At 61.2% G+C, this 26,608-nt stretch overlaps 1 gene segment (V, D, J or C); it reads left to right on the forward strand.

The window, feature by feature from the left end:
* Window positions 1-23,967: 23,967 nt before the first annotated feature.
* On the forward strand, window positions 23,968-26,414 carry LOC117023238 (immunoglobulin heavy constant epsilon-like). The segment is given in 5 exon segments: window positions 23,968-24,113; window positions 24,701-25,000; window positions 25,180-25,503; window positions 25,583-25,903; window positions 25,980-26,414. Coding segments are annotated over 5 exon segments (1,398 nt in total).
* Window positions 26,415-26,608: the final 194 nt, after the last annotated feature.

Below are 26,608 nucleotides of genomic sequence, written 5' to 3' on the forward strand. Positions count from 1 at the left end.
GTCTGAGAGAGGATGCAGGGGAGGAAGAGGACCCCAGGTGGCCTATGAGTCCTGTCCAGGCGAGTGGGTAGTGTCAGAGGAGGACACCGTGGGAACCTGGGCTGCGGGCAGCCGGTGAGCAGCACACAGCGTGAGGAGCGTGCTCAGAGCACAGACAGCGTGAGGTCCAGCGGGCAGCTCGGCCAGTGGTGGCAGGGGCGGGGCTGGGGTCGCCGGGGCTCTAGGCAACAGCTGGTGGGCACAGGGCAGCTGACCAGCAACTGGAAAAACACAGTTCCAGGTGGGGCTTGAAGGGGTGATGGAGAGAACAGAGAGTGGGACCAGGCAGGGCCAGGAGCTCCTCTGGAGGAGACTAGGGTGAAGCAGTTGTTCAGGACAGAGCTGGCCAGAGAGAGTGGGCGCTGGCGGCTCCAGGGAGCAAAGCCCAGTATCAGGATGTGGACGGGACCAGGAATGGGGCTGAAGGAGGCTGAGGGCTCTGGGGGGGCCATGGGGAGAAACAGCAGCCTGGGCGCGTCTCACAGACCTGTGGGGAAGGGGACCAGAGGATAGGAGGAGCAAGGGGCTACTGCAGGCCAGAAACTCTAGGGACAAGGGGCAGAGCCGTGCAGGTGAGCAGGGGCAGGCAGCAGAAGAGCGGGGAGCTGCCCTGGAGGTCTAGGGAGCTGGCAGAGCTTTACAGGTGAGCAGGGGACAGGTGGGAGGGCAGGGAGCTACCCCCGAGAGGTCTGGGGAGCTGGCAGAGCTTTACAGGTGAGCAGGGGACAGGTGGGAAGGAAGAGAGCTACCCCTGAGAGGTCAGGGAAGCTGGCAGAGCTTTACAGATGAGCAGGGGTCAGGCGGGAGGGCAGGGAGCTGCCCTGGAGGTCGGGGGAGCTGGCAGAGCTTTACAGGTGAGCAGGGGGCAGGTGGGAGGGCAGGGAGCTGCCCTGGAGGTCTAGGGAGCTGGCAGAGCTTTACAGGTGAGCAGGGGGCAGGTGAGAGGGAAGGGAGCTACCCCTGAGAGGTCAGGGGAGCTGGCAGAGCTTTACAGATGAGCAGGGGGCAGGCGGGAGGGCAGGGAGCTGCCCTGGAGGTCGGGGGAGCTGGCAGAGCTTTACAGGTGAGCAGGGGGCAGGCGGGAGGGCAGGGAGCTGCCCTGAGAGGTCAGGGGAGCTGGCAGAGCTTTACAGATGAGCAGGGGGCAGGCGGGAGGGCAGGGAGCTGCCCTGGAGGTCGGGGGAGCTGGCAGTGCTTTACAGTTGAGCAGGGGGCTGCCGGGAGGGCAGGGAGCTGCCCTGGAGGTCTAGGGAGCTGGCAGAGCTTTACAGGTGAGCAGGGGGCAGGTGGGAGGGCAGGGAGCTGCCCTGGAGGTCGGGGGAGCTGGCAGAGCTTTACAGGTGAGCAGGGGGCAGGTGAGAGGGCAGGGAGCTGTCCTGGAGGTCGGGGGAGCTGGCAGAGCTTTACAGGTGAGCAGGGGGCAGGTGAGAGGGCAGGGAGCTGTCCTGGAGGTCGGGGGAGCTGGCAGAGCTTTACAGGTGAGCAGGGGGCAGGTGAGAGGGCAGGGAGCTGTCCTGGAGGTCGGGGGAGCTGGCAGAGCTTTACAGGTGAGCAGGGGGCAGGTGAGAGGGCAGGGAGCTGTCCTGGAGGTCGGGGGAGCTGGCAGAGCTTTACAGGTGAGCAGGGGGCAGGTGGGAGGGCAGGGAGCTGCCCTGGAGGTCGGGGGAGCTGGCAGAGCTTTACAGGTGAGCAGGGGGCAGGTGAGAGGGCAGGGAGCTGTCCTGGAGGTCGGGGGAGCTGGCAGAGCTTTACAGGTGAGCAGGGGGCAGGTGAGAGGGCAGGGAGCTGTCCTGGAGGTCGGGGGAGCTGGCAGAGCTTTACAGGTGAGCAGGGGGCAGGTGAGAGGGCAGGGAGCTGTCCTGGAGGTCGGGGGAGCTGGCAGAGCTTTACAGGTGAGCAGGGGGCAGGTGGGAGGGCAGGGAGCTGTCCTGGAGGTCGGGGGAGCTGGCAGAGCTTTACAGGTGAGCAGGGGGCAGGTGAGAGGGCAGGGAGCTGTCCTGGAGGTCGGGGGAGCTGGCAGAGCTTTACAGGTGAGCAGGGGGCAGGTGAGAGGGCAGGGAGCTGCCCTGGAGGTCGGGGGAGCTGGCAGAGCTTTACAGGTGAGCAGGGGGCAGGTGAGAGGGCAGGGAGCTGTCCTGGAGGTCGGGGGAGCTGGCAGAGCTTTACAGTTGAGCAGGGGGCTGGCGGGAGGGCAGGGAGCTGCCCTGGAGGTCTAGGGAGCTGGCAGAGCTTTACAGGTGAGCAGGGGGCAGGTGGGAGGGCAGGGAGCTGCCCTGGAGGTCGGGGGAGCTGGCAGAGCTTTAAGGTGAGCAGGGGGCAGGCGGGAGGGCAGGGAGCTGCCCTGGAGGTCTAGGGAGCTGGCAGAGCTTTACAGGTGAGCAGGGGACAGGTGGGAGGTCAGGGAGCTGCCCTGGAGGTCTAGGGAGCTGGCAGAGCTTTACAGGTGAGCAGGGGGCAGGTGAGAGGGAAGGGAGCTACCCCTGAGAGGTCAGGGGAGCTGGCAGAGCTTTACAGATGAGCAGGGGGCAGGTGGGAGGGCAGGGAGCTGCCCTGGAGGTCGGGGGAGCTGGCAGAGCTTTACAGGTGAGCAGGGGACAGGTGGGAGGTCAGGGAGCTGCCCTGGAGGTCGGGGGAGCTGGCAGAGCTTTACAGGTGAGCAGGGGGCAGGTGGGAGGGCAGGGAGCTGCCCTGGAGGTCTAGGGAGCTGGCAGAGCTTTAAGGTGAGCAGGGGGCAGGCGGGAGGGCAGGGAGCTGCCCTGGAGGTCGGGGGAGCTGGCAGAGCTTTACAGGTGAGCAGGGGACAGGTGGGAGGTCAGGGAGCTGCCCTGGAGGTCTAGGGAGCTGGCAGAGCTTTACAGGTGAGCAGGGGGCAGGTGAGAGGGCAGGGAGCTACCCCTGAGAGGTCAGGGGAGCTGGCAGAGCTTTACAGATGAGCAGGGGGCAGGTGAGAAGGCAGGGAGCTGTCCTGGAGGTCGGGGGAGCTGGCAGAGCTTTACAGTTGAGCAGGAGGCAGGCGGGAGGGCAGGGAGCTGTCCTGGAGGTCGGGGGAGCTGGCAGAGCTTTACAGGTGAGCAGGGGGCAGGTGAGAGGGCAGGGAGCTGTCCTGGAGGTCGGGGGAGCTGGCAGAGCTTTACAGGTGAGCAGGGGGCAGGTGAGAGGGCAGGGAGCTGTCCTGGAGGTCGGGGGAGCTGGCAGAGCTTTACAGTTGAGCAGGGGGCTGGCGGGAGGGCAGGGAGCTGCCCTGGAGGTCGGGGGAGCTGGCAGAGCTTTACAGTTGAGCAGGGGGCTGGCGGGAGGGCAGGGAGCTGCCCTGGAGGTCGGGGGAGCTGGCAGAGCTTTACAGGTGAGCAGGGGGCAGGTGAGAGGGCAGGGAGCTGTCCTGGAGGTCGGGGGAGCTGGCAGAGCTTTACAGTTGAGCAGGGGGCTGGCGGGAGGGCAGGGAGCTGCCCTGGAGGTCTAGGGAGCTGGCAGAGCTTTACAGGTGAGCAGGGGGCTGGCGGGAGGGCAGGGAGCTGCCCTGGAGGTCGGGGGAGCTGGCAGAGCTTTACAGGTGAGCAGGGGGCAGGTGAGAGGGCAGGGAGCTGTCCTGGAGGTCGGGGGAGCTGGCAGAGCTTTACAGTTGAGCAGGGGGCAGGTGAGAGGGCAGGGAGCTGTCCTGGAGGTCTAGGGAGCTGGCAGAGCTTTACAGGTGAGCAGGGGGCAGGTGGGAGGGCAGGGAGCTGCCCTGGAGGTCGGGGAAGCTGGCAGAGCTTTAAGGTGAGCAGGGGGCAGGCGGGAGGGCAGGGAGCTGCCCTGGAGGTCGGGGGAGCTGGCAGAGCTTTACAGGTGAGCAGGGGACAGGTGGGAGGTCAGGGAGCTGCCCTGGAGGTCTAGGGAGCTGGCAGAGCTTTACAGGTGAGCAGGGGGCAGGTGAGAGGGAAGGGAGCTACCCCTGAGAGGTCAGGGGAGCTGGCAGAGCTTTACAGATGAGCAGGGGGCAGGTGGGAGGGCAGGGAGCTGCCCTGGAGGTCTAGGGAGCTGGCAGAGCTTTACAGGTGAGCAGGGGGCAGGTGAGAGGGAAGGGAGCTACCCCTGAGAGGTCAGGGGAGCTGGCAGAGCTTTACAGGTGAGCAGGGGGCAGGTGGGAGGGCAGGGAGCTGTCCTGGAGGTCGGGGGAGCTGGCAGAGCTTTACAGATGAGCAGGGGGCAGGCGGGAGGGCAGGGAGCTGCCCTGGAGGTCGGGGGAGCTGGCAGAGCTTTACAGGTGAGCAGGGGGCAGGTGAGAGGGAAGGGAGCTACCCCTGAGAGGTCAGGGGAGCTGGCAGAGCTTTACAGATGAGCAGGGGGCAGGCGGGAGGGCAGGGAGCTGCCCTGGAGGTCGGGGGAGCTGGCAGAGCTTTACAGATGAGCAGGGGGCAGGCGGGAGGGCAGGGAGCTGCCCTGAGAGGTCAGGGGAGCTGGCAGAGCTTTACAGGTGAGCAGGGGGCAGGTGGGAGGGCAGGGAGCTGCCCTGAGAGGTCAGGGGAGCTGGCAGAGCTTTACAGATGAGCAGGGGGCAGGTGAGAAGGCAGGGAGCTGTCCTGGAGGTCGGGGGAGCTGGCAGAGCTTTACAGTTGAGCAGGAGGCAGGCGGGAGGGCAGGGAGCTGTCCTGGAGGTCGGGGGAGCTGGCAGAGCTTTACAGGTGAGCAGGGGGCAGGTGAGAGGGCAGGGAGCTGTCCTGGAGGTCGGGGGAGCTGGCAGAGCTTTACAGGTGAGCAGGGGGCAGGTGAGAGGGCAGGGAGCTGTCCTGGAGGTCGGGGGAGCTGGCAGAGCTTTACAGTTGAGCAGGGGGCTGGCGGGAGGGCAGGGAGCTGTCCTGGAGGTCGGGGGAGCTGGCAGAGCTTTACAGTTGAGCAGGGGGCTGGCGGGAGGGCAGGGAGCTGCCCTGGAGGTCGGGGGAGCTGGCAGAGCTTTACAGGTGAGCAGGGGGCAGGTGAGAGGGCAGGGAGCTGTCCTGGAGGTCGGGGGAGCTGGCAGAGCTTTACAGTTGAGCAGGGGGCTGGCGGGAGGGCAGGGAGCTGCCCTGGAGGTCTAGGGAGCTGGCAGAGCTTTACAGGTGAGCAGGGGGCAGGTGGGAGGGCAGGGAGCTGCCCTGGAGGTCGGGGGAGCTGGCAGAGCTTTACAGGTGAGCAGGGGGCAGGTGGGAGGGCAGGGAGCTGCCCTGGAGGTCGGGGGAGCTGGCAGAGCTTTACAGGTGAGCAGGGGGCAGGCAGGAAGGTAGGGAGCTGCCCTGGAGGTCGGGGGAGCTGGCAGATCTATGCAGGTGAGCAGGGGACAGGCAGGAAGGTAGGGAGCTGCCCCAGGAGGTCGTGGGGAACTGGCAGAGCTATGCAGGTGAGCAGGGGGCAGATGGCAGGGCAGGAAGCTGCCCCAGGAGGTCTGGAGAGTTGGCAGAGCTTTGCAGGTGAGCAGGAGGCATGGCAGGGGCTGCCCCAGGCTCTTGAGACTATCAGGCAGGAGTGAGCAGTGAGGGGAGTTGGGGCCGTTGGGGACAGGGACAGTGTGGCCAGGAGCTGCAGGGAGGAGGGCAGGGCAGTTGCAGGTATGTAGGTCTGTGCAGGGCTCAGCCGGGCATCTGGCAGAGGTAGGGCAGGGGTCCAGCTGGTCAGTTGAGGGGCCCAAGGTAGGGGAAAAAGAAGCCCAAGGGCTAGGATGTCTTTGGCCTGAGCTGGCAGAACCCGTCTTAGATGGTCAGGAGACCAGGGCTCAGTGTGAAGGCCGGGGAAGAGGATGCAGGCAGCTGGGAAGAGGTGAGCCAGCCAGGCACAGAAAGGGAGAGCAGCCAGGCCTGGACAGGTGAGCTGGGAGGGCCGGAGGGCAGGGTCAGCCCAGGAGCTCAGGGGACAAGGGGCCGGACCTGAGGAGCCCTGCACTAGGTGGGAGCAGCAGAGACGGCTGAGGGATGGGGCCCGGGTAGCCTCCCTGTGCAGGAGAGTGTGAGCCAGCTGAGGGCCCGGCTGGCACCAGGTGGACAGCAAGCTGGTATGGAGAGGGGACCCTGGCAGGACCAGCTCTGGGGCTGGAGGGGAGGGGCACCCCGGAGAGGACCAGAGGGCCAAAGTTCTTGACCCCAGGGGCACCAGTTCTGCTCCGGGGGCCTGTGATGACGTGGGACAGCAGGGGTGGACATGCGACAGCATGGGGGTGGCACAGGACCCTGGACCCAGCAGAGGGAAGCAACAGGACCAGTGGGGCCAGTGGGGCCTCTGGCCGAGGCGGTGGGGGGGCCGAGGGCTGGGGGAGGTGGGGGGCCGAGGGCTGGGGGAGGTGGGCAGGGCCCTGGGGCTGAGCAGAGGGGCCCAGGGCAGGAGACAGGCCTGGCCCACATGGGGCCTGGGGTGCTGGTAGGAGGCAGGAGAGGAGTGCCAAGGACAGTGCCAGGCTCCCGCCTGCGCTCGGGGAGGACAGGATGCTCTGGGCAGGCCTAAGCGTTGGGACGGCTGAGCGCAGGGATCACTGAGTGGGAGGGTGGAGTGAGCTCGGGAAGCCGTGCCAGGCGGGCCCTAGGAGGGGCTGGCGGGCCCAGAGTCACAGATTTAGGAGCCTGGGCTGGGTGGCGGGGGCACAGAGATGGGGCTCCAAGAAGGAGATCCTAACGTGGAGCAGAGCAGGGGCAGTGGGTGGCACAGGCCCACCACACCTGGGGGGAGCCTGCTCGCCTGGGGTAGGGCCAGACTGGGCAGACAGGACACTGGGCTCAGGGGACCAGTGGAAGCCAGCCAGACGCAGGGGCCACCGGTGAGGACTCAGGGGGGACAGGAGGCTGGGGGCTGGGGGGCTGCAATGCAGGCGGCCGTCCAGCACTGATGGAGCTAACGAGTCCAGCACCCGCAGCCACACAGGGCCCCGCGGGGCAGCTGGGCTGCAGACTTCCTGCAAGCACACTGGCGACGGGCACTGGGCTCAGCACTGCCCCAGCCCGGGCAGCTGACCCTGCCCAGACCTTCGCAGGGGAGAAGCGCTGGCAGTCACATGGGGCCCTCTCTTGCAGCCTCCACCACGGCCCCGAAGGTGTTCCCGCTGTCCCCCCGCTGTGGAGGCACATCTGGCTCCACGGGGGCCCTGGGCTGCCTGGTGTCCGGCTACTTCCCCGAGCCAGTGACCGTGACCTGGAACTCGGGCGCCCTGACCAGCGGCGTGCACACCTTCCCGTCCGTCCTGCGGTCCGGGCTCTACTCTCTTAGCAGCATGGTGACAGCGCCCACCAGCAGCTTGGGCAGCCAGACCTTCACCTGCAACGTGAACCACCCGGCCAGCAGCACCAAGGTGGACCTGAAAGGTAAGAGCACAGCCACGGGAGGGCGGCCACTAGCACATCAGCCAGGTCAGCCCTCATGTCTGGATGGACCACATGGCAGGGACGGCTGACCCAGCCTGGGGCAGCGGGCAGGGCACTGTCGGTCTCCTGAACCTGAAGACCCCCCCAAGCTTGGGGAGAGGTCCTCTGGGAGTTTCCACCAGGCCCAGGCTGGACACAGCCTGGACACCCCGACCCCGGCCTCTGGGACCACAGAAGCGGGCGCTGGTCTCAGACCTAAGCCAGCCCCCAGGGCCATTCCCCCAAGTCCTGGCTGCTCCCAGTGACCCCCATCTGCTCTCTCTGCAGTGGATTACATCAAGAAACCCACAGACTCAGAGTGCCCCAAGTGTCCCAAATGTCCAGGTAAGTCAGCCACCCCAAGGTGGGGGCTCACGGGGGGACAAGTGCCCGGGGAGGCCCGCCGAGGTGCTGACCCCCAGCCCTATGTCTCCACACCAGCTCCTGAAATCCCAGGAGGGCCGTCCGTCTTCATCTTCCCCCCGAAACCCAAGGACACCCTCATGATCTCCCGCTCGCCTGAGGTCACGTGTGTGGTGGTGGACGTGGCTCAGGGGTCCTCCGTCACGTTCACCTGGTACGTGGATGGCAAGGAGGTGAACACGGGCAAGGTGACGTCTAAGGAGGAGCAGTTCAACAGCACCCTGCGTGTGGTGGGCACCCTCCCCATCCTGCACCAGGACTGGCTGCAGGGCAAGGAGTTCAAGTGCAAGGTGGAGAACAAGGACATGCCGGCCCCTGTCCAGCGCACCATCTCCAAGGCCAAAGGTGGGGCACGCACAGGCGAGCGCGGGGTCTCGGGGGCTGGCCCCTGCCTGGGAGTGACCATCTGTGCTGACCCCGTCCCACAGGGCAAGTCCGGATTCCGCAGCTGTACCTGCTGGCCCCGCACACGGACGAGCTGAACAAGGACACGGTCAGCGTGACCTGCCTGGTCAAAGACTTCCACCCGTCTGACATCAACGTGGAGTGGCAGAGCGGCGGGCAACCAGAGCCAGAGGAGAAGTACAAGACGACCCCGCCCCAGCTGGACTCCGACGGGTCCTACTTCCTGTACAGCAAGCTCACCTTGGACAAGGCCCGGTGGCAGCAGGGAGTCACCATCACCTGTGCAGTGATGCACGAGGCCCTGCACAACCACCACGCCCAGAAATCCATCTCCCGAAACCCCGGTAAATGAGCTCGCGTCCGCACCCAGCACCCACCCTTGTACCCTCCCCGGGCCCCCAGCATGAAATAAAGCACCCAGCTCCGCCCTGGGACCCCGCGATGCTGTGATGGTTCTTTCTGAGACAAGCTCAGGCCGGCCTCTGAGGCTGGCTGTCACCACCAGGGGAGGGAGCCCGTCCCACCCGGGCGGGCGAGACGCAGAGCCTGTGGGTGTGCACAGGCCCCCCAGGACAGGGGAGGGGCTTCGCAGCTAAGGCCCCTCCTCAGGCCCCTCACCATGGCCACTCCAGGCTGGAGATGTGGATGGGCAGGGCCCTTCGGGAGCCCCACAGGACATGAGCGCTCAGTCCCCACCTCTGTACAAGCCCACACTGACACAGTGCTTCCTTGTCTCCTGGGTTGCCCATGCACTGGTCTCCCAGGGGCTCTGTGTCCACACGGGGGGTGTGCCTGGCCCGTGGTGAGGGCACAGGCCCTCCTTGCCCTCACGATCACGGCCCCCACCCGCCCTCAGATGCACTGGCTCTGTCTGGCCTTGTCCTGTCTGGGGCAGGCCTGTCGACCCCTGAGCACTCATCCTCCTGCCCCAAAGGGTCACAGACAGGCACAGGGCCCATGGAAGGGACTGTCCCAATGCTCCCATGGACACTGAGCCCATACCCATTGGAAACAAGCCACTCCCGCTGAGCAAAGCCAGCTCATGGAGCCATCTTCACACACGCACACACGTGCACATTCCTGCACACACACTTTGGGGTCTCCCACGGGACACCCTGCGCAGGCCCAGACCACAGCATGGAGCAGGTCCCGTGAACCTCCACATGGACACCAGCCTGGCCCCATGCCCTCCAATGCCCCAGGGGCCACTCAGTGGCTTATCCACACACTGAACAGCTCAGACACCAGCCCTCCTCCTGCCCAGGACACCTACACCTTCCCTGACACGCAGAAAGCCCCCACACCCAGACCAGCCCTTGGACATGCCCCTGGTCCCAGCACCCCAGCCGCTGCTGCACTTGGCACACACTCAGCACAGTCCTGGCACTGGCTCAGCCCCCGGGAGAGGCAGAGGACTGGGTGGATGGACTGCAGACAGGCCTGGCTCTGCCCTGCGGTCAGGGTGCCTTCTCCCCAGGGTCCAGTGCAGGGTGGCTGAGAGGAGAGAGAGGCCAGGCAGAGATCTGGGGCCCAAGCTGGAGGGACGTGGGACCTGGGTGCCCCTGGCCCAGCCTGGCGGGGGCTCCCACAGTGTCACAGAGGGGATCCCAGAAGGCTCTGCCATGGCAGGCCAGTACTGACCACCCCTTCCCTGTCCAGAGGTGCTCCTGGATGACAGCTGTGCAGAGGCCCAGGACGGGGAGCTAGATGGGCTGTGGACCACCATCTCCATCTTCATCACCCTCTTCCTGCTCAGCGTGTGCTACAGTGCCACCGTCACCCTCTTCAAGGTGGGCCCGCCGTCCCCACACTGTCCCCTTGCCGTCCCCACACTGTCCCCTTGCCGTCCCCACACTGTCCCCATGCTGTCCGCACACTGTCCCCATGCTGTCCGCACACTGTCCCCGTGCCATCCCCACACTGTCCCCATGCCGTCCCCACACTGTCCCCATGCCGTCCCCACACTGTCCCCATGCTGTCCACACACTGTCCCCATGCTGTCCCCACACTGTCCCCGTGCTGTCCCCACACTGTCCCCATGCTGTCCGCACACTGTCCCCATGCTGTCCGCACACTGTCCCCGTGCCATCCCCACACTGTCCCCGTGCCATCCCCACACTGTCCCCTTGCCGTCCCCACACTGTCCCTCACTGTCCCTCACTATTTCTCACTGTCCCCACACTGTTCCCACCTCAGCACCCCCAACCCTCCCACACACTCCCACACTGTCCCCTCACTGTCCCACGCTGTCCCACGCCGTCCCCACCTGGCCCTCCCTCGCTGGCCCTGGGGAGGCTGACGTGGGTCCTCACACTGCCTGCAGGTGAAATGGATCTTCTCCTCGGTGGTAGAACTAAAACGAACCATCGTTCCCGACTACAGGAACATGATTGGGCAGGGGGCTTAGCGCCACCCCCTAGGCGGATGTCCAGGGCTGCCCTCGGCCCCGCCGGGGACCCAGGGCCACCAGCCTGTTGCCCACATCTGTTCTCTGCCTTCTGACCTCGCTGCCCTCTGACCCCACGGCCACCCTGGGCCTGCACCTCCCCTGCTCTGGCCTCATGGTCACTACGGGCTGCGTCCTAGGCCTGAGCCACCCCTCTGGAGAACCGAGTGGACAGCAGGCTCCGCCCCAGACTGAGCTGAAGGACGCCTGCTGGCCCCTGCTCAGTAGCCCAAGACACCGCCCGAGGCCGTGCGACACCAAGGGCCACAGAGCGGTGCGTCCTCGCCCCGGACATCACTGCCTGGGGTCAACGTGCAAGCTCTCATCCTGGAGGAGGTGGAGGCCCTGCATCCTGGGTCCACTGGGCAGGACCCAGCTCCCATGCGAAGCTCGTCCGTGCCAGGCTCCAGGACACAGGGTTCCTGAGAGGGTCCTGAGTGGAAACATCCACCTCAAGGCAAGGAAGGGCCGTTGTCCCCACCAGAAGCTTCCAGAAGTTCCCTCATGGTCACTCAGGTAGCCTCCACCAGAGGAGAGCCTCGGAGAAAGGCCTGGGCCGGGGCTGTACATGCCCAGGGAGGCAGGGCGATCGGCCAACGTGAGTCCTGGAGGGGCACCTGGTGAGCAGGTCCCTGGTGGGTGGGATGCAGCCTCCATGGGTGTTGGGGTGCAGGGCGCCAGGAAGATAGGGGCCTAAGCCCCGGCGTGGGGGACGGGGCTGAGAGGAGGGAGGACTGAAGACAGCCCTCTGCTGGGGGAGCCATTGGGAAGGAGCAGGTTCCCAGGGCCTCACGCCCCTGGTTGCGATGTCCCCTCATGTCTTCAGCAAACGCCAGTCAGCACATCTAGCTGGGAAGGAAGGAGAAACGGACCCCCAAGACTGTAGGGGCTGCACAGTGAGACATTATGTGAAGGAAACACCACCTTGTAGCCTGGGTTGCTTTTTCTTTTTAATTTTCTGGAGCCCATTGATTTTCTTTACTGTTTCTCTTTTTTTAAATGACAATAAAACATCTTTAAAAATTCCATATCTGACTGGGGAGTCTTGCTCTGCTGACGTGCCTCATGGCATCATAGCCTGGCTGAGGCACGCGGCCTCCTCCCAGGGCCCTCCCTCCCGCCCCTGCTCTCCAGCGGGGGGTCCAGGCCCCCAGCAGTCCCTGGTTCCCAGTGGGTGAGGAAGGTGGCCTGTGAGGAGCCACTTGGTGTTGTGTGGGCACAGGCTTGAGCCTGGGGGCTGCATGCAGGAGGAGCTCCTGGCTCTGACTGTGACAGGAGCAAGACACATATAACGGGGTACCACTTGGCACGTGCTGCGGTGACACGGCACCACACCTGGGCGGCTGGAACAGCAGAAACGAATTCTCTCCAGTCCTGGAGGCCAGAAGTCCCAGGTCGGGGGCCTGCAGGGCTGGTTCCTCCTGAGGCCTCGCTCCTGGGCGCATGGACGGGCCTGCTCCCCGCGTCCTCACGTGGCCGTCCCTCTGTGTCTGTGTCCTTTTCTCCTCTTCTTAGAAGGACACTGGTTAGACTGGACTAGAGCCCACCCTAATGGCTTCACTTTAATTTATTACATCCTGAGAAACCCCATCTCCAAAAACAGCCACATTCTGCGGTGCTGGGGACCAGGGCTTCAGTGTGAATTTGGGGGACACAATTCAGGCCAAAACAGGCCAGCTGGGTGCCAGGAATGAGGAGTGTGTGTGTGTGTGTGTGTGTGTGTGTGTGTGTGGACCTGTGTCTGTTTGTGAGTACGTGTGTGTATGAGGATCTGTGTGTGTGTGTGCGTGTGAGGTCATGTGTGTGTGTGGATGTGCATGTGTGTGTATGTGTGTACATGTATGTGTGTCCATGTATGTATGTGTATATGTGAGAACATTTGTGTGTGTGTGCGTGAGGACGTGTATGTGTGTGGGCATGTATGTATGTGTGAGGACGTGTATGTGTGTGTGGACATGCATGTGTGTGTATACGTGTACATGTATGTGTATGTATGTGTGTATGTGAGAACATGTGTGTGTGTGCATGTGGACGTGTAAGTGTGTGTGTGGATGTGGATGTGTGTGTGTCTGTATGTGTGTGGACATGCATGTGTGTGTGTGAGACATGTACGTGTTTGTGTGTGCAGACGTGTATGTGTGTGTGAGGATGTGCGTGTGTGTATGTGTATGTAAGGATGTGTGTGTATGTGTGTGTGCCAGCAAAGGCCAGGCCAGAAGGCACAGAGGTGGGCAAAACAAGCCAGACACTAGTCAGGGCTCAGTCAGTAAGAACTCAGCAGGGAAGAGTTTCCACGTGGGCTGAACTCGAGCTGGGTTTGCACGGGGGACATGGGTGTTTTCCATGGCACGGAGGGTCAAGTGGGCTGTACTGAAGGGTCAGGACGGGTGGCCCCAGGAGGTGCCATCAGGCCGCTGGACTGCTGTTGGCAATGGTGCAGCCGAGCTTGTCCTACACAGACATGGGGCTGGGGCCCCATCCGTCCTGCCGATTCCAAGTCAGGGGAATGGGCCTCAGCTCCCCAGATACTCTCCCCAGAGACGCTCCTGGGGTGTAGGAGACACACAGCCCCAGGGTGGGTGCAGGACCCAGTCGTCAGCCCTTCTCAGTAGAAGCTCCACAAAAGGAGATGGTGCCGTGCTGCGTAGGGGCCAGCCTGGGAGGCACCAGGAGCCAGGAGTTTGGTCACAGAGTCTGCCAGCGGCCAGTCGGGAAGTGCTGTTCCAGCTTCCTGGGTGGGAGAGAATTTTGTGTAGGGAAGAGGCTGCAGGGCTCCCGGGGGGCCAGGCCCGACGGGAGGTCGTGCAGCAGGGAGCATCTCACGTCCGGGCTGAGACGCCCCATGAGCAGTGTGCTGCACTCTGCCTTCAGGGCCCCAGGTGACCGTCCTGAGGGTCACCCACGCCCTCTGTCCCCTGCACCCTGACACCTCACCAGAGAGCCGGACTGGACAACGGCCACACAGCCTGCCCAGCCCCCTCTCCCTCTCTGTCCAAGGCCTTGGCCCTCACTGCCGTCACCTGGATCAAGGCTGACCCCTCCAGCCAGCCCACCCTCCCTCAGGAAGCCCAGGATCGTCCCTACCACGGCTGACCCTGCAGCCTCCATGCTGAGCACAAGGCCTTGGCTTGGACTATCCCCTCGGGCCTGGGACAGGAATGCCCTCAAGAACTGCCCACCTACCCCAGGCTCCAGCCCGTGACCTTCCAACATGTGGCACCACGTAGCACCCCCACCTCTCCAGGGACCCCCTCACCAGCCCGGAGCCCCTGTACCTGCACCTGTGTGAGGCCGAGGCCCACCTGCCTCTGTCTCCTGACCACCTGGAGCCTCCAACCCTGAGCCCCAGCTCTGACACCTGCCTGTCAGTGACTCACCTGGTCCACACACACCTCCCTCTGTGTCTCTCACACACACACAGGTCCTCGCACACACACACACTTACACACATGCACATACACACAGAAGTACACACAGACACAGCTCTGCACACGCACACAGGCCCTCACACAGAGATCTTCACGTGCACACGCACAGCACCCTGTCTGCACACTCAGGTACTGACCACTGGGCCCGTCCCCTCTTAGCTCTGAGCGCTGTGCCTCCTCTGTGTGTCTCCCCTCAGCAGGAAGCACTGTGCTGTCCCCATCCTGTGTCGGTGCAGCCGTCCTGCTCGGTACCCACGTGCATCTGTCTCCCCAGGAGCCCGTAGCTCCTCAGGCCAGGGCCAGTCCCTACCTCATCGTCCATGTGGACGTAAGAGTCCTGCTCTGCAGACCGGCAGACACCACAGCAAAGGCACACCTAGGGCTTGCCCAGACCCAGACTGCGGCTGGCACAGGCGTGTGTTGGGGCTGGCACAGGTGTGAGGTCTGTCACAGCATCGGCACGACTCGGAACTGCATGACCACCACCTTGCCATTCCCAGGCTCTTTTCAAACACAGGCTGCAGAGGGCCAGGGAAGAGGCTGAGGGAGCAGCAGGGCTGCCCACAGCAGAGCATGGAGGACCCACACCAAGTAAGGGACCGATGGCATTGGGTGACAAAGACCCAGGAGGGCACAGAACATGGGACCCGGTAGATACACTGGCTCTCAGGCAGCTGGTCCCTGGGCTCCTGAGCACATCTTTATCCTGGGGTTGTTAGGTCAGTGACTGTCCCCACCCTCACTCCAACAACCCTCCGTGCCAGCACCCATTGGCCCGTGCCTCAGCCAAAGGAATGTGCACGGGTCCATCAGGGCTCTGCTCCTCGGCTCTGGGAACGGTGTGTTCCAGGGAGCACCTGCTGCTTTGGCTGGATCCAGAGAAGTCCCGGAAAAGCTGCAGCATAGGCGACCAAGAGAGAGAAACAAGCCTGTGCCACTGTAGCCCTTTCATTGGGGGAGGTTGTTATCAAGGTATATCCTGGCATAGCTGACTGGTGCAGTGTCATCAAAATGTGACGACTCGGAGAAAACACTGGGACAAGCAGCATAAGACGTGACAGTAGCCACATTGACAAGCACATGGTGCACTAACTTTTACAGAGTTTTCAGAGACTGTCAGCCACGGTTCTCAAGAGTAACAACTGACAGGAGACAGATGATGGGTAGGCGATAGACAAGCGAAGACAGATGACTGATGACGGATACATTTAGACAGACAGACAGATAGATGATTCCTGCCCTTGGAGACAGGCCCCCTGGGGACGTCCCTCCAGCCTGGAGATATTTGGAGAGATGGAAGCCATGGACAGTCTGTGAAGATGCAGGCCACGTGTCTACTGGACTATTATTAACCAGACGGTACCTCTGCCCTCACTGTCAGACGTCGAGCTCACTGTACTGCATGACAGACGTGGCCTCTGACTGCAAGGAAGCTGGAGACTAGAGCAAAGGCCGACGTGAAGTAAATCATTCCACAGGCAAGTGAGGACCATTGTGAACAAGTGATGTGAATGGAAAGTATCGGGGCTGTGAGGCCACGTGACGGAAGAAACGGAGCCCAGTCTGTGGGCTACGGGGCAGCTTTCCCGGGGGTGACCTGAAGGAAGGGTTGGCCACGGTGGGTCTGCTTCTCCCCACTTGCTGTCCTGCCCACTGGCCGTGAACGTCCTAGACATAGGTAGTGGGGCCACGGAGCAGAAGAATTAGCAACATGCTACTGACTAGTCCTCAAAAGGTGACATGATGATGACCCTCACATAGATATATAATGAACACATCTCAGAATTTTTATTGGACTCATTAATTGAGGTGTTATGACCAGTTCAAAGTCCTACATTTATACAGCTGGATCAAGAATGCAGAAATGAGTTTATAAATAGTTTATAAATGGGAGGCAGGAAAGAATCACGTGTCTTCCCAAAAACGCTTGGCATCGCCATCCGTCACGTGCAGTGGACAGAGTTGTAAAATAGCTCAAAAACAATGAGAAGCACGGAGCCCGCATTGAGCCAGGAGACTGGAAATTCTGTGCAGGACAACACCTTGCTGTCCGTGAAGACACAAGAAAACCTTCTGCTCCACGTCAAAGCCTCCAATAATTTCTCCTGCAAACATATACAACTGAGAGAAGCAGGTCCCACAAGTCAAAGAAAAAAAAAAAGAAAAGAAAGAAAACTCAAGCAATTCAATAGAGAAATGGGCAAGAGAACTAAACAGATGCTTCAAAAAAGATATCCCAGTAGCCATAAAACATTTGAAAAGGATGCTGAACCACACTACTTATTAGGAAAGTGAAAATGAAAAACCACATGAGAGAAAGCGGTCCTCATCCAGAAGTCGTGGGCCACCTTGTACCACAGTAACCCTTTGCAAATAGCAGTTGTAAACTCTGGGAAAACTGTTTTTTGGAAGGCACTGGGGAATGACCAAAAGCAAGCAGAAAATGCAGCCACCCTGGCTAGAGGGGTCAGACCCTGGGGTTCAGGGCTGCATTTCAAGAGCAGCTGGAAGCCACAGAAGGGGAACCCCAAAATCTGCATGTAAACGCTACTCGAATCCTTGGCTGATCCCTCAGCTGTGCATGTGTAGGGGAGAGGCCAAAGGGCTCGGCAGAAAACACCAGCTGGGAGACTGAAAGCTACTGCCACCCTCACAGAAGGCAGATTCTGGAGTCAGAGTCCCGTCAAGCTGTCTCCTGATATCAAATAAGAATATGTTTCCAAGGAAGAGAATAAAATCCATAGTCTGTACAACATCTCATCCACAACATCTAGGGTATGTTCAAAACTTGCTAAGTAGGCAAAGAAATAAGAAAATGTGACCCCTGGTCAAAATATAAAGTACTCAATGGCGATCACCCCATAGATGATGTAGACACTGACCCAATTATCAGATAAGCGTATGAAACCAGCCATTATATGTATGTTCAAAGACTTAAAGGAAAGTGTGCTCATAATGAGTTGAATAGACAGAGAATCTCTACCTTAAAATCTTAAATTGTTTACAAGAACCAAAGGAAAATTCTAGAACTCCCAGGTACAATTTTGAAATTTTTTAAAAGGTCACTTTATGAGTTAACAGCAGATGATTGGAGAAGGCATAAGAAAGGTCAGAAGACTTACATACACATCAACAGAAATGCGTTTGAAACCAATCCAAAGCATAGCAAGAAAAATACTGGGGGGGGAAATGTAAAAGACTCAGTGGACAATATGAAGCATCCAAAATGTGTGAAATTGGAGTCCCACAAGAAGATAAGAGAGAGAATGGAGCAGAAAAAGTCTTTGAAGAAGTAAAGTCTGCAAGTTTCCCAGTGCGGTGACAATATCAATGTACAGATTCAAGGTCACCAATTCCTGACGATAGAGGGGATATGATGCTCCTTGCCCACGCACTTCATGTCAAACTGATGTAAGCAAAGCTAAAGAGCTATCTTGAAAGTAGCCAGAGAAATGACACATACGTACAGGGAACAAATTATATCTGGCTTGTCATTGGAACAACTGGTAGCCAGAAAACAATAGAACTAATAGAATGGCATCTTTAGAGTGGGAGGGGCTTTCAAGGACGTTTGCTGATGTATTTAGGTAGAGGATCTTGAGAAGAGATCACACTGGATTTCAGAGGGGTCCCAAGTCCAGTGATCAGTGGTCTTAAAAGAAGAGAAGATGACACACAGAGACACACAGGGCAGAGGCCACGAGAAGACATAGGCAGAGGTTGGAACGATGTCAGTAGCCACCAGACCCTCCACAGGAGCCTTCACAGGAAGCGCAGCCCTGCCCTCACCTTGATTTCGGACTTCTGGAATATGAGAATATGAGAGAATGAATTTTCTGTGGCTTTAAGCCACCAGATTTGTGGGGCTTTGTTATGGGAGCCGCAGAGCACTCATACAGCTGGTAACAGAGTTCTCCAACCCCCAAAATACAAGCCTTGAAGTTTGACCACATGGAAATCCAGGGTTTCTGTTAAATGAATGACACGATAACAACATGAGTTAGACAGGGGACTAATCAGGAGAAGGTCGTCGCACATTCAGAACCAACTAGGACTGGCTCTGGAATGACTGTCTTGCAGACTCTCAAGGAAGTGCCGAGAAAACCTTTAGTAACATAGGAAGAGTGAAGATGGAGACGTGCAGATGGCTCCCTGGCGTCTAAAGAGACACTCGAGCTCGCAGATAATGGGAGCATTTAAATTAGAACAGGAGACGCCACACTGCCACCTTGAATGGCAGCTTTGCTGGGGAGGCAGGCACATGGCTGGAGGCAGGGGCCATGGGCAGGGCCATCCTGGGTGGAGAGGATGGCAGGACGCCCGCGGTGGTTCCTCCAGCCCCAGGAAGGAGCGGTGAGAGGTGGAGCCAGGCCTGCCCTGGGGCACTGAAGCTTTGTGGGAGGACTGGAGCATCTGCGGGCCTGCATTTGGGGGTCACAACCAAGGTCAACAAGGAGGTTGGCAGGACTCATTGCCCAGGAGAACTCTGGGGCTTGCCCCCAGCACAAGTATAGGACACTGAGCCCACAGCTAAGTCCAGTGTGAAAGGGCCCAACAAACTTCTGCAACCTGGCTCCCTCCAAGTGGCCCATCAGCCAGGGCTGGCGTTGGTCCGTGGTCAGCCCCCAGGCCTCCAAATGGGCATCAGATTTCCCGGCTCAAAGCCCCCGATTCTGTGCTGTCGGCCAGGTCCCATCTAACCTCCTGCCAGTTCCCACAGCCCAGCTCCTTGGGAACTCCCTAACCAGTTGGGGTCCTGAGCTGGGGCATTCAGGAGCGGGAAGGTCCCAGCTCCAGGCTTCATGTCCTCCAGCGCGGTCAGGCTGGCCCTGAGGGGTCCTGTGGACGCCGAGAAACACGGCCCTGCCCAGGCCAGTCACACACAGATGAGCAGCAGCTGTGTCCTTGCATCTGCTGCCCCACAGCCCTCCTGGGTCGGCAGGATCTTTCAAGGGTGGGGGTAGGGAAAGCACACCTCCCCCTGCTCCCCCAGACACACACGTGTGTGCACACGTACTGTGCATGTCACAGACGCACGCACACACGTGCACAGCTCAGATGCAGCTCATTTAGATGCAGGCTCTGTCCTGAGTCATACAGGAGCACCAGGGAGGGGCCACAGAATTGTGGCAGGGAGGGCTGGGGCACATGCCTGCTGTGGGGGTGGGGGGGACCCCGCAGGCAGGACAGGGGCATCCAGGCCAGCCCTAGACAGAAGGGGGAGGGACCAGAGCAATTCCTGGAGGCTGGGTCAGGGCCACATAGACCTGTGTGCCCAGGGCTAGGATGACCTTGGGGCGCCTTTCTCCTCCAAGATCGAGGAACCCCAAAGGCAGCCAAGGCTAGAGACAGGGTCTACCCCCAACGCCGTTCCTGCCCCAGCACCAGCAACCCAGCATGTTCTGGGACATCAGGGTAGAGCCGGGAGGCTAGCTGGGCACTGAGGCCCAGGCCCCAAATACCCACAGCCCAGGGAGAAGGGCAGGGTGGCCAGGTGGAGCCCCCAGCCCCGCTAACTCCCACATGTGCAAGCACCACCTGGCCTGGGCCTGCCCCCCGAGCCCAGTGGTTTTTCTCAGTCACGGGTGCTTCCAAGGAACTCTATGTTGCTCGCTCTGCCTCCCACGCAGTGTCTCCCCAGGGCCAAGGGCAGGGTATGACAGACCAGGAGTCAGCCCTGGCGGGCCCTTTCCAGTGCACTTGGTCAGCCCACCCCACCCTACCGGGCCATACAGCAGCCCTTCCTGGGTCTTCCGAGGGAGCCAGGCCTGACAGAGCCAACTCCACACAGCCTCCTTGCACAGTGACCACCGGCCCTGGGTATCCCAGGTCCAGGGGACAGTGTCCTGATGTCTTCCTCTCCAAAGCTCTGCACGTCCCCTCCCAGCAGCCCACAGTGATGAGCTGGGCTGACAGGTTCCCATGGCCTCCCCGTGTGTGCACGTGGGCCTTAGGGAGTTTCTGGGGACACACAGGCCTGCTGGACAAGTCCACAGTGTGAAGGCAAGACCTGGACCCACGCCTCATGGGTGCCCGTGGCACAGAACAGCGACATGGAGTGAGCATGTGGGTGAGGCAGGTCACCCACCAGCAGGGGCCCAGGCCGGCCTGTCCCCTGTCGACCTGTCTGTACACGCAGACTCAAAGCCGCCCTCTCTGGGCCCAGCCCAGCTCGCCCCGCTGGGCAGCCACAGGGGAGCCCTGCATACACGTCTCGGGCAGGTGGCCCACACAGGCCTCATTTCTCAGATATCAACAGCCACAGCCTATCCTCACAGGACAGCCCTGGGAGCGGCGGTGGCAGTGCCTGGTGCCCAGTCCCTCCTCAGGGCAGCTCGGTGACTACTGCTGTCTGCTGACCCAGGTGGCCATGGCATCAAGGGAGAGGGCCACAAACTGCGCAGTGGAGGCCAGGGGACGAGGCCAGAGAGGAGAGCACCTCAGCCACAGCACAGATGCCTCCCCGAGACCGCCCCCACCACTCGATCGACTTCCCAAGAACAGAGAAAGAGGAGGGAACTCCCAGTGCTGCCCAGGTCTCTGGGGGTTCCCACCCCATTTTTAGCTGAGAGCACTGAGGCAGAGCTCCCCTCCCCCCAGGCCCTATTGTCTGGATGTAAAAATAACAACAATGGTTTCTAATGATTGACGGCGCCTGGGAGCCTATCCAGGGAGCTGCAGACAGTGGGTACGGGCCACACCGGCCATGGCACCTGACGGAGGATCCCGGCACTCCAGGTACCCCACCTTCTGGGGCTGGCCCAAGCAGCAGTGAGGGTCAGGTTGCCTGGACCACTGCCAGGAAGAGGACAGCTGGATTGCCCACCCAGCATGGACCGAGCCTAATGGTCACTGCTTGTCTCTCAGCTGTCCCTTCCCTGAATGGGGACCCAGGGAAACGAGAGATTGCCCACAGCCAACCTGGAGATGACAAGGAGCCAAGAACCTCAGATGGGACAGGGCTGGGGCAGGGCCCAAGGCTGAGGGCAGGGATCACGCACAGGGTGGACAGTGGGCTGGATGTGGATCTGACAGCAGAGTGGCCACCAGCCCAGGGTCAGGGGAAAAGCAGCAATGAGCTGTCCCTGTACTGGACTAGATAGCAGACTGGCCTGGGGCCACATCCTCTGGCCTGACCTGGGCTGACTAAGGTGGGCCTGGCTGGCCAGCTGGGCTGAACCGTCCTGAGCTGGGCTCATCTGGGCTAAGCAGACCTGAGCTAAACTGGGTGAGAGGGGCTGAACTGGGCTGAGCTGGGTGAGCTGAGCTGAGCTGGATAAACTGGACTGAACTGGGCTGAACTGGGCTGACCTGAGCTGGCCTGAGCTGGCCTGAGCTGGGCTGGGCTGGGACCATGTCCTCTGGCCTGAGCTGGCCTGGCTAAGGTGGGCTGGGCCAGGCTGGGTGTGGCTTGTGTGGACAGAGCTAATCGGAGGCACATGAGCTATCCTTGGCTCAGTTGGGCCAGGCTGGTCCATCTGAGCTATCCTCAGCCGTGCTGAACTGTGATGGCCTGAATGAGCTGGGTGGCCTGAGAGAGGCCAGGCTGTGCTGAGCTGAGCTATCCGAAGGCCTTTTTGACTCAGCTGGGGTGGGCAGCGTGGGGCTGAGCCGGGCTGTCCTGGACCAGACTGATTTGGACGGTCAACTGAGCAGAACTGAGGCAGCCTGGACTGGACTGTCCTGGATTGGCTCAGCTGGGCCGACCTGAGCTGAGTGATTCTGACCTGGACTTGGCTGGACTCTGATGGACTGAGCTGGGCTGAGCTGGGCTGAGCTGGGCTGTGCTGTGCTGAGCTGAGCTGAGCTGAGCTGGGCTGAGCTGTGCTGGGCTGAGCTGGGCTGAGCTGGGCTGGGCTGAGCTGGGCTGAACTGGGCTGAACTGGGCTGAACTGGGCTGGGCTGAGCTGGGCTGAACTGGGCTGAGCTGGGCTGGGCTGAGCTGGGCTGAGCTGGGCTGGGCTGGGCTGAACTGGGCTGGGCTGAGCTGGGCTGAACTGGGCTGAACTGGGCTGGGCTGAGCTGGGCTGAACTGGGCTGAGCTGGGCTGGGCTGAACTGGGCTGAGCTGGGCTGAACTGGAGTTAACTGGCGTGAACTGGGCCAAGCTAGGCTGAGTTGGGCTGAATTGGGCTGAGCTAAGATGAACTGGGCTGAGCTATGCTGAACTGGGGTGAACTGGGCTAAACTGGGATAGCTGGGCTGAGTTGAGCTTAACTGAGCTGAACAGGGCTAAGCTAAAGTGAACTGGGCTGAGCTGGGCTGAGCTGAGTTGGGATGAACTGGGGTGAACTGGGGTGAACTGGGCTGGGTGAGCTGACCTGGATTGAGCTGGACTGAACTGGGCTGAGCTGGGCTGAGCTGGGCTGAGCTGAGTTGGGATGAACTGGGGTGAACTGGGGTGAACTGAGCTGGGTGAGCTGACCTGGATTGAGCTGGGCTGAACTGGGCTGAGCTGGGCTGGGCTGGGCTGAACTAAACTGGGCTGAACTAGGCTAAACTGGGCTAAGCAGAGCTGAGCTGGGCTGAGCTGAGCAGAGCTGGGCTGGGCTGAGCTAAACTGGGCTGAACTGGGCTAAGCTGGGCTAAGCAGAGCTGAGCTGAGCTGAGCTGAGCTGAGCTAAACTGGGCTAAGCTGGGCTAAGCAGAGCTGAGCTGAGCTGAGCTAAACTGGGCTGAACTGGGCTAAGTTGGGCTAAGCAGAGCTGAGCTGGGCTGAGCTGAGCTGAGCTGAGTGAGCTGAATTGAAATTAGCTGAACTGGGCTGAGCTGTGTTTAGCTTGCCTGAACTGGGATGATCTGGGCTCTACTGAGATGGGTTGCGCTGAACGGGGCTGAACTAGGTTGAAGTAGGCTGAGCTGAGATGAGCTGGGTTGAACTGGGCTGAACTGGGCTGAGCTGAGCTGGGCTGAGCTGAGCTGAGCTGGGCTGGGCTGAGCTAAACTGGGCTGAACTGGGCTAAGCTGAGTTGGGATGAACTGGGGTGAACTGGGGTGAACTGGGCTGGGTGAGCTGACCTGTATTGAGCTGGGCTGAACTGGGCTGAGCTGGGCTTGACTGGGGTGAACTGGGGTGAACTGAGCTGGACTGAGCTGGGCTGAGCTGGGCTGAACTGGGATGAACTGGGGTGAACTGGGCTGAGCTGGGCTTGACTGGGGTGAACTGGGATGAACTGAGCTGGACTGAGCTGGGCTGAGCTGGGCTGAACTGGGATGAACTGGGGTGAACTGGGCTGAGCTGGGCTGGGCTGAGCTGGGCTGAACTGGGATGAACTGGGGTGAACTGGGCTGAGCTGGGCTGGGCTAAGCTGGGTGAGCTGGGCTGAGCTGGGCTGAACTGGGGTGCACTTGGCCGAGGTAGGCTGAGTTGGGCTGAATTGGGCTGAGCTGAGATGGGCTGGGCTGAGCTCGGCTGACCTGGGCTGAACTGGGCTGAGCTGGGCTGAGCTGGCTAAGTGGACCCGGACCCAACCTGGTGAAGCAGGTTGGTGCCAGTCTCCAAGGCCTGCCTAACTCAGCTCAGTTGTGCTATATTGAGCTCAATTTACTAAGGAAGAGTGTCCTTGGTTGGCGATTTGAGATGGGCTGAGCTGGAATGACTTTGGTTGAATTGTGTGAGCTGAGCTAAGATGAGTTTCATAGCTTGGAATGTTCTGTCCTGGGCTGATCTGAGCCAGGATGGGCCAGGATGGGCTGTCTAGAACTGAGCAGGCCTGAAATGGGCAGAGCTGGAAAGGGCTGGCTGGGCTGTGACGGCAGTTGGCCTTGGTTGGTGCCAGCTGTCCTGACACAAGGTCACGTGGACTGGACTCAGCAGGCAGAGTGGAGTAGAGGCTCTAAGGCCAGGGGAGGGGCAGGCAGAGTCGCCTGTTGAGGGAGGGACTGAGGTGGGCTCTGTGGGGTCTTCATTCTCTATCCATGGAGGCTGCAATTGGGCTCCCTCGAGGTCAGCAGAGAGGGGTGAGCACCCAGAAAGCCTGGCTGGTCAGGGAGGGACAGGGTGAACGGCAGCCACAGCTGCAGGGAGCAGGACCTGGTGAGTGGCAGGTAGACATGCAAGCCCACACAGAGACTTTGGGGTGTGGGAGGGACACACTAGTTATTCCTAAGGAGTTGGGGGGTGTCTCTGGATCCCCAGGCCTTAGTGGGGGGCTACAGGTGGGAGCAGAGGGGGCATCTTCTCACTTCCTGGGGGCCTCAGGGACCCTACTTCCCAGTGTGGGTCTGTGAGTGGGAGTATTCAGTCTGTGAGTGGCAGCCTGGTGATTCTTGGCACCTCGGCGCCCCCCCATTGGGGGGCTAAGGGCTCTGAGCCTCAGCCTGAAGGAATGGCTGGTGCCTCTCCTTCTGAGAACCCTGTGTTCTGGCCACTCACGGCTGAAGGTGGTGACAGTGACAGCTTCTGGCAGGGGCACAAGGATTCATCAAGGGGTGTCCTGGGAGGAATTAGAGAATGAGGAAAGAGCCCAAAAGGAGCCTGGGCCATTTCGTCCCCTGAAGCTGCAGCAGGGGTCCAGTGCTCCTTCCGCTAGGCCACAGTCCTCCCTCCCAGACTCCTGGGGCCCCAGGACTGGATGTCCCAGGTCAGAGGTCAGCCAGCACTGACCCAGCCCAACCCCACAGCTCCCAGGCAGGGCCCCTCCGTCTTCCCGTTGGCCTCCTGCTGCAGTGATACCAGTGCTGCTGCCACCTCCGTGACGCTGGGCTGCCTGGTCCAGGGCTACTTCCCTGAGCCAGTGACCGTGACCTGGGACGCAGGGGCCCTGAACAAAAGCATCGTGACCTTCCCTGCCACCCTCCACTCAACCTCCGGCCTCTACACCACCTCCAGCCAGTTGACCGTCTCAGGTGCATGGGCCAAACAGAAGTTCACCTGCAGCGTGGCCCATGCCGGGTCCACCCCCATCAACAAGACCTTACTCGGTGAGCCCGGTGGCCCTACTACAGCCAGGGGGCTGCCGTCAGAGGAGGAGGGGCAGGCTAGGTGGCGGGGGTTCAAATGCTGCCATGCTGGTCACACCCAGAGTGCCTGGGGTCCGGGGCTGGGACGTGGGGCTCACAGGCTGAGAGGCCAACATCACGCCCATCACCTCTGTCCCCAGCATGCGCCATAAACGTCACCCAGCCCACCGTGAAGCTCTTCCACTCTTCCTGTGACCCCCTCGGTAACACCCATGCCATCATCCAGCTCCTGTGCCTCATCTCCGACTACACCCCAGGTGACATTGAGGTCACCTGGCTGGTAGACGGACAGAAGACAGAGAACATGTTCCCGTACACCAGTCCCCCCAAGCAGGAGGGCAAGCTGGCCTCATGCTACAGCCAGCTCAACATCACCCAGGGCCAGTGGACATCCCAGCGTACCTTCACCTGCCAGGTCAGCTACCTGGGCCACACCTACGAGGGCAATGCCCGAAACTGCCCAGGTACAGCCCCGACCCTGCTGCCCCAGACACTCAGGGCTGGGAAGGGCCTCAGCCTCATGCAGCCCCTCCCGCCCCACAGAATCTGAGCCCCGCGGCGTGAGCGTATACCTGATCCCACCCAGTCCCCTCGACCTGTACGTCCACAAGTCGCCAAAGATCACCTGCCTGGTGGTGGACCTGGCCAGCGTGGAGGGCATGAACGTGGAGTGGTCCCGGGAGAGCGATGCCCTTGAGAAGAAGGCCACAGAGAACCACAAGCAGCACTTCAACATGACTTTCACCGTCACGTCCACCCTGCCAGTGGATGCCAACGACTGGATCGAGGGCATAACCTACCAGTGCAAGGTGACCCACCCACAGCTGCCCAAGGACATCGTGCGTACCATCTCCAAGGCCGCCGGTGAGCCACAGCCGGGGGTGGGGGGTGGGCACATGCCCCTGGCCGGAGCCTCAGCTGACCCCACGCCTGTCCACAGGCAAGCGTGCTATCCCCGAGGTCTACCTGTTCCTGCCGCATGAGGAGAACCAGGGGACCATGGTCACGCTCACCTGCCTGATCCAGAACTTCTACCCCGCGGACATCTCTGTGCGGTGGCTGCAGGACAACGCACTGATCCAGACCGGCCAGCACGCCACCACGCAGCCACTCGAGGCCAACAGCTCCAGCCCTGCCTTCTTTGTCTTCAGCCGCCTGGTGGTCAGCCGGGCGGACTGGGAGAAGAGGAGCAAATTCACCTGCCAGGTGGTCCACGAGGCACTACCCGGCTCCAGGACCCTCAACAAATCGGTGTCCAAAGACCCGGGTAATTGATGCCCCCGCCCCCTCCCAGGGCTCCATCCTGCTGGGAAAGGGGGAGGGGCCGCTGACCTCCTGTCCAATGTGGTCAATAAACACTCCGTGCCTGCTCCGAGCCCTGGCGCAGAGTTCTTGGGGTGGGCAGGGCTTGGCACAGAGGACGGCACCTGCCGGAGAGGGGCGGGCGGGGTGGGCGGGGCCGACACGTGCCTGTCCACCGCCGCGTCCACATTGAGGCCCCCGCCACCATTCCACCATGGGTCCTGCTCACTCGGAGGAGTCCTAAGAATGAGTGTGGTCCCAGGGGAG

This window comes from Rhinolophus ferrumequinum, chromosome 6, assembly GCF_004115265.2.
Source record: "Rhinolophus ferrumequinum isolate MPI-CBG mRhiFer1 chromosome 6, mRhiFer1_v1.p, whole genome shotgun sequence".
Taxonomy (NCBI): domain Eukaryota; kingdom Metazoa; phylum Chordata; class Mammalia; order Chiroptera; family Rhinolophidae; genus Rhinolophus; species Rhinolophus ferrumequinum.